The 11,947-nt window shown below is 46.8% G+C and overlaps 2 protein-coding genes across 3 annotated transcripts in view; one reads left to right on the forward strand and one right to left on the reverse strand.

The window, feature by feature from the left end:
* LOC106805634 (integumentary mucin B.1-like) overlaps positions 1-2,345 on the forward strand; it is a 9,434-nt gene extending 7,089 nt beyond the window's left edge. The window contains exons 3-4 of one of the 2 annotated variants that reach the window (XM_014807316.1): positions 241-446; positions 1,511-2,345. In XM_014807316.1, coding sequence (XP_014662802.1) covers positions 241-446; positions 1,511-1,666 — 362 coding nt within the window. In that variant the 3' untranslated portion in view covers positions 1,667-2,345. The remainder of the gene's footprint in view (positions 1-240; positions 447-1,510) is intronic. The other variant, XM_014807317.1, reaches the window with a different exon arrangement.
* A 3,315-nt stretch (positions 2,346-5,660) lies between these two features.
* LOC106805624 (tyrosine-protein phosphatase non-receptor type 4-like) overlaps positions 5,661-11,947 on the reverse strand; it is a 141,883-nt gene continuing 135,596 nt past the window's right edge. The window contains exon 23 of the mRNA XM_014807308.1: positions 5,661-5,900. Coding sequence (XP_014662794.1) covers positions 5,661-5,900 — 240 coding nt within the window. The remainder of the gene's footprint in view (positions 5,901-11,947) is intronic.

Genomic DNA, 11,947 nt, shown 5'->3' on the forward strand with positions numbered 1-11,947 from the left:
ACACACACACACACACACACACACACACACACACACACACACACACACACACACACACACACACACACACACACACACACACACACACAACAAACAACACACACGACGACGACGACGCGCCCACCACACACACACACACACACGCGTACGCGCGCACGCACGCACGCACGCACGCACACACATACACGCACACACACACACACACATACACTCACGTTATTATATATTTACTATGCGCAGTCGAACACCAGTGTCAGGTGCGACTATTCACGCAGAGTACGATCGGCATCTTCATAATGAAGTTGCCGGGCGGGGTGACCTGCCGAAACACGCAGCCCGTCGCCGACTTCAGCGAGTGTCGGGGATACTGCCCGTCACGCGACACCTTCAACACGATCGTCAACGACTTCGAAAGCACGTGTAAATGTTGTGCAAGCAAGGTGACGGTGAGTGTGAATGCGCGCCGGTGAAACCCGTCAAAGAAGTATAATTTAATTTGCTGTTAACCCACAAACCCGCTGACTGACCGGGTGACTTACTAAGTGACTAAATATAAGTGACGGACAGACGCTGACCGACCGACCGACCGTCGCGCGCGCGCGCGTTTGTGCGTGTGGTGTGTGTGTGTGTGTGTGTGTGTGTGTGTGTGTGTGTGTGTGTGTGTGTGTGTGTGTGTGTGTGTGTGTATCTGTTTGTGTGCGCTCGTGTTCGCGCGTATTATCAAGAGCTATTAATACGTGTATTATTAGCTCTTGGTATTATACATGGCTGTATACCGCATTGTAATCTGTGCATAGCATGTCAAGTGATAACGTTTATCCTATGAGCTTTCATTTCGATTTACAGTCTGTTGTCTAGTCCCTTACTTATGACGAGAATTTCTGTAACGATAATGAGTCTAGTGAAAGTATATTACATTGAGTGTACAAATAACGACACGATTATCGCCTGAGCGCTGGCATTTTGGGATCTTTATTAGACTAGCGGTGTAGATACCAGTATATTTTCTGGCAGCATTGGACATCGAGATGCGCTGAACAGCATGACAGGTGATTTATCGCATCTCACTTATACCATATATACATCAACGCACGTACATTCATTTATTTCCGTCTATTTCCATCGATTTCATGCCGTCTCCCCTTATTATAAGCGCCGAGTTTTATATCCACACACCTAGCACCCTGGTGCGACACTAAACCATTAAAATGACTTATTACCAGAATGCCAGGCTAGATATTTCTCCTAGATCTATCGCGTCTGTTTTCTTCTTGATATTAGGTACGTGTTTACTTCCATACATCTACAATACAATACATAAATCAAGAGTTTCGTGAACCCGGAAAGTCAATTGTCCTCACAACCATGCATAAATTAGATCTATATCTGTATCTATATATCTATATATATATATATATATATATATATATATATATATATATATATATATATATATATATACTACTCGTAACGTGGAGTTGACCTGTGGGTACGTTCTATGACTTCACAGCGAGATGTGCAGATACAACTGTCGTGTGACAACGGCACACCAACGATGCACACCTTCCGCCAACCGGTCAGCTGCGAGTGTAAGACATGCAACCTGGAGAGTAAGGACGCAGGCTGGGAAGTACCAGGCGCCGTGCCGGAGAAGAAGAGGAAATAGACGTCTCCATGGCGATTAGTGACGATATTTGTGCAACCGCACCCGCAGGAGACGTCACTTCGTCGCTGGCACCAGTAACAAATATCGTCGCTATACTGACGCGAGTTTGTTTAGGAGCGTTTACATATACGTTCTTCACTGAATCTTTTACCATCGATTATACCGATGCATGTATCCGTAGTAATTCCTGGCTAATAAATTATTCAATTATTATTTAATTATTATTAATTAACGTATCAACTATATAATCACTGTAATAACTCAGTAAAAATACGTTGCCTTTATGCTAGAGGAGGCAATTATTGAACTTACTATACAATGACGTGTCTCAAACGGCTGTCGTCTAGGCTTAAGATTAGATTACACATAGTAATAGTATTGTTAAATTAAATTTCCGCAAATAATTTAAAATGGGATTAAAGTTTAAACCTGACAATAGTCATTTATTTCTTCTTTCGATTAATTTGTCTTAATCCCCGGCAACTGGTTATTGTACATGTTTTCCTCTCTCAGGTCTCTAATTACCACTGAGGACGAGTTAATACATGAATATGTTTACAACTCCGTTGCCAACTTTATAAATGCTCTATGTAAACAACGACCGCTGACCCACAGATAAGCCGCATGTATGATGTTTTTATACCATTTTCCGAAAAAATAAACCAAATATATAAGCCAAGTTATCGTTTATATTAGATTATGTGACAATGTGCACCATACAAAATAGAAAACACGTAATTATGTTACAATAAAACACAGAACACACAGCATTTATAGAAGATATATCTGTTTATATTGCGGAACGTAACCACTCTCATCTGTACAGCCGACCGTGGTAGCGCGCTATGAAAGCTCAGTACAAAAATCATCAGGCCGATCGCGACCTCTGCCGCCGCCAGCACGAAACATACATTTAGTCGCAAGCTAACAGAGACAATCACACGAGGCGACGTGTTATCTCGCATAGCACCCCGCGCAGAAATCGTACACACGCACGCACGCACGCACGCACGCACAAACAGACGTATGCGCGAATATATACGATAAAAGTACAAACATGGTTTGTACAACTCCACCCGACTGAAGCATCATCACGCACGTAAAACTAGAGCCACTAGTGTGAAGCACGGTCAGCGGACTACGACTGTGATAACACCAACACGCACTACCCGCAGTGTGGGCTCACAATGGAAATAGCTCCATGACGCACCGCCAGATGGCAGAACAATACATCGTGACATACATATACACTGATATATATATATATATATATATAGAGAGAGAGAGAGATGAGGAAGATAGAGAGCAGAAGAGAGAAGTAGAGAGAGGAAGAGAGAGAGATAGCTGCATAGAGTAGATGAGAGAGCAGAGAGAGAAAGGAGAATAAAAGAGAGAGGAAGACATTCTCTAGAGACTGACAGAGAGAGAGAGAGAGAAAGAGAAAAAGAGAAAAAGAGAGAGATCAGTAGATATATGATATCGAACAAATGCTACATGCTAACACCAACACCCTACCACCAGGGAACGAACATCTTGCTTGCCGACCATGTGTAGAAGACTTATCAATAAGCTACACAGTAGATGCTAGCTCCTGGCCGGGATGCTACTCTTCATGACCACTGATCAATAAATAATAGCTGGGTGATCCATTGTGGAAAATATGTGACGTCACTTGGCCGCCATATTGGTCGACCAATAGTCAAATTATTAGCATCAGTTGGAGATTAGACATTAGATGTGCTTCAACGCACATTATGATATTAACACGCTAAATGCTGATAGATCTTAGTCGACAAATATGGTGGCCAAGTGATCTCATCTGTTAGCATTGTGCGAACAGGACAACGGCTTGTCTAGTCATTATATACAGACCAGTGTTGAAGATACGACAGGTAAAATTAGAGCTAGTGAGAATGCTGCGCAAGCTAACTAGTCTAAATTACTAAAGGACAATCACTAAAGAAACAGCGCTTTCTACACTGTGCAGCTGGCACTGAGGCAACGTGGCAACATTTATTCACATGGCTATTAGAAAATAAAATACGCGTTGATTAAAACCGACGTTTCACGCATGCGCGCGCGCGCATATACAGAGCTACACTATGTGCAGAGAATAAAAAGCTGCTCGCGGTAAAAAAAAACACCGTTGCGACATTACGCCCATCTATATGCAGCAACGTCGCAGGCTCAACACAGATACATCTAAACCATCACGGCGGCGGCAAAGACGCATACAACAAGAAAACGACCATCTTCCATCTATCATACGACATTATAGCGTCCTCTGTATCATCTCAATCATCTACAAGACTATTCTAGCTTGCTTGCAGCATAAATCCATTGGCAGCACCGTTGCAAGTTTGCGAGTGACGGTGCGGCAAACTTGCGACGTTTTATTGCGAAACTTTATTGACGTATAGGCTAACAGAAGAAGTGTTAGGTCGTTTGTAGTGATAACGCCAATGAATGTCGGTCATATTCTCACTTGGTTGTTTGTATGGTTAGTATATGCGGGCAGGCAACGCGCCTCGGCATGCGTGCACGATGACCACGTAAGCTGCCACCTCTCACAACGACCACAGGAACAGCGATGAGATCACTCTGCTGTCGATTGCCATAGCAACAGCGCGTACATATGAACATGTGAGCGAGCTCGGTGCGACGTAGCGGGCGGGTGACGACGGTCGACACTAAGCGTGCGCGGGCGAAGAAAGAACGTCATCTAAACTAAACACCCACACGCGGGGGGTAGCTACCACTTTTGGTACACGAATAACTCACATTCAACATTCTCTCAATAGATACACAGACGGACACACTTGGCACCAAATTTCCAGTGAATGCTTATATGTATTATATATATATATTATATATATAGATCGATAGAGATACATATATCTATACATGTATCAAGTACAGCACAACTGACCTCTCTGTCACCCCCGCCGGCTGCTTATCGTTATCACTACACCGCCGAGCGATTCTGCTATAAAATAAATAATTTCATAGACAATAAAATCCGCCTTAATCCGGGCATCCACCGAAGCCAAGGGACCTGCACTGTAGTAACAGTTACGCAACCACCCTACCTCCCTCCCTCCCTCCCCCTTACATGGTCTAAACAATCGGTCGGCGTACATCTTGCGGCGTGCATGCCATTTCCACCGGCCCATTTCGATTATAAAATCACGCAGACCGCACACATTTCCCGTCGGCAACCGACGGAAAAGCCTCGGCCATTAAAAAAAGCACACGTTCCTTGACGTTGCGGCGGCCGCGGGCGACAGCGACCGCAACAACTGCGGCACACAGGCGTCGACGCGCTACGAATAGAAAACTCGCAAACAACAGCGCTAAAAGCAACGCGGGTTAAAAACAGCGTCAACGTCGCCTTCTAACAGACTGTCGGTGATCCCTATGCAACATTTCCCACAAACGGGTAATGCATTGTCCTGTGAACGGAAGCGAAACGCAAGAAAGAACAGTATCAGGCGACAGCGTCCTGCTATTCTGTTGCGGGGTGCGCTCGCCAGTTACAATAAAGCTACGAAAGGATTCGCGGCGGCTAGACCCGACGGATAAAGACTGCAGCAGCAAGGCGACCTCGCTAGCATGAGTCATGATCAGAAATCGCTAAAAGCTAGCGAGTCTCGACGACGAAACGCTCGAAGATAAAAACACGGGGCAGAAACTAGCTGTCGTTGACGCCTCAAGCAACAAGCTCTCAGGGTCGTGGAGTTGCTTCACAGACGCACACATAAGCGGGCGATCGCACACAGAAACACGCACGCACGCATATACGCCCACGAACACGAAAGCACACGCACGCTGGATCGCGCGCACACACACACATACACAACACACGCACAATGATGGAAGGGGGAGGGGGAGCCACACACCGACGCGAGTGACACGTCGTTTCTCTGCGTGGGCTGTTAACCAACTAACGATCACGAAATCGTGTTGATCTAATGTTGACTCCATGAGACGGGAATCAGTGGGCAGTTGTAAATCGAAGCAGGAAGCCATCCCTAGCACGCACCTCTAGGTGAACGAGCGCGAACTCGCGGAATGCGAACGAGGGCGTCTCTTCCTCCTTCAGACAGGTGACTTGCAGCAGTCCGTAGTCAACCGTCTCGTACAGGTCCGGCCAGTACTGGTGACACTTGACGCGACCTCGCTCGACCTTCGTCGTCAGCATCACCACCAGCGAGCTCTGCTGCTCCCAGATCATCTGTGCGGCATGCAAAATGAAAGTGTCAATGACACTGTAGCTCACCTTGGGTGTGATAGAAGAGGGAGGGGGGATATATAAAGCAAGAGTATATATGGGAGAACTCCCATTATATAGCATATCACCCATTATATACTCTTGATAATGATATATGCATAGGTTTTGAACACGCACGCACGCACGCACGCACGCCCACACATACTGTCCCCTGTTCCCATAAATACAAAATTGGTCCTAGACTGTGAACACACTGACGAACGTGTGTCCTCACTCATAATAACGTATCCTCTAATAACTGCTAATTAATACATACACGATCCTCGCGACAGACACTGATCACGATCATGAATCTACGAGCGGTAGACCATCGCGGCGCGATACGAGTAGAAACATGTGTATAATAGCTTCTATATAAGCGCAGCAAGCACGTATCAACGCGGCCGACGGGCGATGATGCCACCTATCATGTGCATATAGAAAACAAAAGTGCGGCGATCCGACACCTAATTAACAACGACTGTCCACTAAAACACAACACACTCTGTACACGCACGCTCGTCTCGCCGGCTGCTGCTCTATGAGAGCCAGTGATCCCCGCATGACGAGTCTTCCACATAACACGACGTTAAATATATTAGTCCAACAAATAACCTACCGCGTCTGTTGCATATATAGTTATAGCACTCACTGTTCACGTGATACGTTTTCAGATGCAAACGAAACGGTCGTAAGCAACGGAGATTTGCAGTAACGATGCACGCACAGACAGACAAGACACGACCTCCCATCGCCCCACATATAGGTTCACGCCCAACTGTGCAGGGTAATATCTCTCACTACAACAATAGCTGCTAAGTTTAGAAACGATCAGAGATTGTCATTGCATGAAAGGAGCGAGAGGGAAAGAGGGAAAGGAAGGGAGTGAAAGAAGGGCGTAGAAGAGACAATGAAAGAAAAAAGAGCGAGACAGAGAGACGGAGAAAGAGAGGGAGAGACGGAGAAAGAGAGGGAAAGAGAGAGAGGGAGAGAGAGGGGGGAGACAAAGAGAAAGGAATCCGCAACGGCAACCCAGCTGTGACGAAAACCTCGCTTGTTGACGACTCACACGTTGCCAACATACATCCGACGGGACGGAGGGCTAGATACACAGAGGCGTTCTACCCGTGACAGATCGTGTCCCTCCGGAGGATGATTGACACATGAGGAGTCACGTGTGCACACGCACAAGCTGGCGACTCAGGGACCCTTATACGCGCACGGTGACGTCACATAGTGGGCAGTACTGCTGCAAGTAGCGCGCAGCATCTGCGCTTTGCGTTGGTCAACGTAGACGAACATTTGTGCGTTGTCACGAAAACATCAGCTGGCTGGTTCGTCCCATGGGCTGCGGTGTTGCCATCAGAGGGTGCTATATCTTGAAATCCTTGAGGGGTTTCACGATTCCCTCTGCAAGGAGAGCGAGAATGTTTTGTTTAGGAACAATATTTATTACAGAAACGTTAAACAAATTAAATACACTGTATGATCTCATGATTAGTGCCATCTTGAGCAATGAGAGCATCGTTTGTGTGAGTGTCATGTCATCTTTAGATGCAATCTCTCTCTCCGTCCCACTCTTTCTCTCTCACTTTCTAGCTCTCCCCCTCTCTCTCTCTCTCTCTCTCTACCTCTGTCTCCATTTACATTTCTACTAGCCACTCTGCACTCTACACCACATCAGAAGCAATTTTAGAGGAAAAAGTCATCACTCACCTGAATACACCCTCACAATCGCATCACACACAAACTTGTACTGACCCTGTAACAGTAAGTATATTATTATGCATATTAAGCAGTGAGTATACCGAGTTATTTACAACACATTTAAATGGTCAAGTATGAGTAATAATGAAACCAAGTAATTCAGTAAGCAATTAAAAGCGAGGCTACTTCACAGCTTTAGTGTGACCAATATCCCGACGTGTGGAAACAATGTCACATAGCCTTTCAGTCTATCACCATTGACCAACGACTATCTTCCGTCCACTACCATCCTTTGCTATGCTCGCATATTCGATGATGCATTGTTTGTTACATATAAAAAGAAATTGAGAAAGAGAAACTGTCGTCACTTCCTCCTTAAAATACATGAATACGCTAGTGGGAAGAGCACAATTACCCATCCATTGGGAAATCATAGATATATGTAACAATATAGTCATGGAACCACAGACAAAGTGCGATGTGAACGAACTAGTGTTTCTAGTAGGGAAATACTGGATTGGATGTTGCGGATGATGGGGTGATGAAGTATTGGGGCGAAAGTGGGGTGATTGGTGCTGGGTTGTTTAGGTGAGATTGGGGTTTCACTATTGGGGCCGTTGGGGGTGTTAGGGTGTGGGGGTATTGGGATATTAGGGAGTTATGGGTATTAGATTGTTGTCTGTGGTGTGTGTGTGTGTGTGTGTGTGTGTGTGTGTGTGTGTGTGTGTGTGTGTGTGTGTGTGTGTTTCTGTATTTTTATATTACGGGGTCACGAGGGGGGTTCGGTATTGTGATATTACGGGGTCACGGGTGTTTAAGCGGTTGAGTACGCACCGGGGTCTGGATTAGCATCGCGCGTTGGTCCCGCATCGCCTTCACCGCATCTAGCGGGTAGATGGGCTCGTTGGCTTCCATCAGACACATTGCCGTTTCCATGGTGATGAGAACCCCTGTGCGTCCTATACCCGCGCTGAATCACATCAATGTCACTGTTAGTACTTGCAACTCACGATTGCAGTTGATATGGATAGTAAAATGATCTTATATACAGCGACCACCGACCCCCTCCTTATGTTAATGCTTACAAATACCTACGAATGACCGATTGAGCCGGCCCTATCCCCCCATTTAGGTGCCAGCAGATATAAAGGGCTAAAAAGTGAGCATATTTCCTCTATGGCCAGCTCAAAACTCAGAAGTAAACACTAAACCCAAAATATAAACTAAAAAAAATTGTAAATAAACTTAAATAATGAAGCACCAATTCTAAAGCACCAATTACTAGTCAGATGACCTCTAAAGCCCAGTCCTCCCTCATCAACGGGTGCATTTTGGATGTATAATTATACAATAGATAGATGCCTAATGAATTTTCTCGTTTTGTGTTTGTAGTTGACAGTTATAACGTGATGAATAGGATCCCCAGAGAGTCAGTCCAGACCTATCACAACACTGCAATAGTTTTGCACATACTTAAAATGTAAGATGGAGTCACACATTTATTTAAGCATAATACAGGATGGATGGAAAAACAAGTGAAATGCCACCAGTGACTGTCCTGCAGCCACCACACTCTAACCAGCACCCCCTCCCCCTCAGCACCCCCAGCAACTCTCTGCAGTGGTCATTCACGCACCACCGTGAATTCTACCACACCACTACTCGCCCCAGCAACACCATGACCATGCCCCAGCCCCGCTCCAGCGACGCTACGACCACCCCCCGGTCCCGCCCCTGTGACACCATGACCACGCCCCGGCCCCGCTCCAGGAGTGAGGCGGAGAGAGAGAAGAGAGGTGAGAAGAGACGAGGAGTGAGGCGGAGGAGAGAGAGACGAGTGAGTGAGGCGGAGAGAGAAGAGACGAGGAAGTTGAGAGCGCAGAGAGAAGACCAGAGACGAGGAACGGTGACGGCGGAGGGAGAGAAGAGACGAGGGAGTGACGGCGGAGAGGAGAGAAGAGACGAGGAGTGAGGCGGAGAGAGAGACGAAGAGACGAGGAGTGAGGCGGAGAGAGAGAAGCGAGGAGTGAGGGAGAGAGAAGAGACGGGAGTGAGGCGGAGAGAGAAGAGACCGAGGGAGCTGAGGCGGAGAGAGAAGAGACGAGGAGTGAGGCGGAGAGAGAAGAGAGACGAGGAGTGAGGCGGGGGGCAGTAAGAGAAGAGACCGAGGGAAGTGAGGCGCGAGAGAGAGAAAAGGACGGAGGGTAGGCGGAGAGAGAAGAGACGAGCTGAGTGAGGGCGGATGAACGAGAGAAAGACGAGGAGAGTGAGGCGCGGAGAGAGAAGAGAAGAGACGCGAGGGAGTCGAGGGGAGAGAGAATGAGACGAGGATGTGAGGCGGAAGAGAGAAGAGACGAGGAGTGAGGCAGAGAGGAAAGAGACGAGGAGTGAGGCGGAGGAGAGAGAAGAGTACGACGGAATGAGGCGGAGGAGAGAAGGCACGAGGAGTGAGCGGAGAGAGAAGAGACGAGGAGTGAGGCGGAGAGGAGAGGAGACGGAGGAGAGTGAGGCTGAGAGAGAAGAGACGAGGAGTGAGGCGGAGAGCAGAGAGAGAGGAGTGAGGCGGGATGAGAGAAGAGACGAGGAGGTGCAGGCGGAGATGAAGAAGAGACGAGGAGTGAGGCGGAAGAGAAGAGACGAGGAGTGAGCGGAGGAGACAGAAGAGACGAGGAGTGAGGCGGGAAGAGAGCGAGAAGCGAGACGAGGAGTGAGGCGGAGAGAGAAGAGACGAGGAGTGAGGCGAGAGAGAGGAGACGAGGAGCTGATGGGCTGAGAGGAGAAAGAGACGAGGAGTGAGGCGGAGAGGGAAGAGGGAAGAGACGAGGAGGTGGCGGATGAGAGAAGAGACGAGGAGTGAGGCGGAAGAGAGAAGAGACGAGGAGTGAGGCGGAGAGATTGAGAAGAAGAGATGAGGAAGTGACGGAAGACGAGAAGAGACGAGGAGTGAAGGCAAGAGAGAAGAGACGCAGGAGTGAGGCGGATGAGAGAAGAGAAAGGAGACGAGGAGTGAGGCGGAGAGAGAAGAGACGAGTGAGTGAGGCAGCAGAGAGAAGAGACGAGGAGTGAAGGCGAGAGCATTGCATGAAGGGGAGGGAGACACACACGACGCCGAGTGATCACGTCGTTTTCGTCTCGCGTTGGGCTTGTTAACAAACTAAGATCACGAAATCTGTGTTGACCTAATGTTGACTCCATGAGACGGGAATCAGTGGCAGTTGTAAATCGAAGCAGGAAGCCATCCCCTAGCACGCACCTCTAGTGCATTGAACGAGCGCGTGCGGAACCTCGGCGGAATGCGAACGAGGGCGTTCTTCTCTCCTTCAAACAGGTGACTTGCAGCAGTCCGCTAGTCAACCGTCTCGTTACAGTGTTCCGCCAGTAACGTGTGACACTTGACGCAACCGTCGCCTCGCACCTTCGTCTCAGCATCACCACCATGCGAGCTCTGCTGCCCCAAATCATCAATGCGCGCAATGCAAAATGAAAGTTCAAATGACACTGTAGCTCACCTTGGGGATTATAGAAAGGGAGGGGCGGATTATATTAAGCAAAGCTATATATGGAGCAACTCCCATTATATAGCATATCAACCCATTATATACTTCTTGATAAGTGATATAATCATAGGTTTTTGAACGAAAATAAATGTTTCAGTCTGAAATCTGTGAGAGAGATGGCGCTACGCCTGAATGCATTGGCCATGTTGGTTTCAAAATATCTTCAATAAAAACAAAAAAATATTCCAGTCAAATTACGTGTAACGAAGAATCTAAAAACAAAATATCACACGTAAATAGGTTATGATTTGTTAGAGTTTGTTAACCAGTTAGACGAAATAATAACGTAATAGGACGTTGTCATTCTCCCATAGGATAACAACTGTTTTGGGGCTAGCATTATACATTCATTATACCAAAATTTAAACAAATCAAATGAACTCTACGATGCCATTTTCATTTTTGCCTAAAAAGTGGCGTGGCTCGAAAGTTAGGTCCGACTGCCTGCTCCAAAATAAGGACGTCAAATCTCGCTCACATAGGAGTAACACTGTAGCCAATTTGAAACATGTTGGTCAAACCAGGTTGCTGAGCTTATCTTTGACGCGGCCAGACACTGAAAATCATTAGTGAAAATATTGCTAAAACTAACCTAATTTGCATAATAAAAATCAAAAAAAATCAAAACCCTGTGTGATTATGTTTGGCGCAGTCCTCATTCATTCACATTACCAGAATAGCAAAAATGACGTTAAACTCATGAACTGAGACTTAGGCCATTTCCATTTTTGCCAAAAATGTGGATGT

Source organism: Priapulus caudatus, unplaced genomic scaffold (assembly GCF_000485595.1).
Source record: "Priapulus caudatus unplaced genomic scaffold, Priapulus_caudatus-5.0.1 Scaffold121, whole genome shotgun sequence".
Taxonomy (NCBI): Eukaryota; Metazoa; Priapulida; class Priapulimorpha; order Priapulimorphida; family Priapulidae; genus Priapulus; species Priapulus caudatus.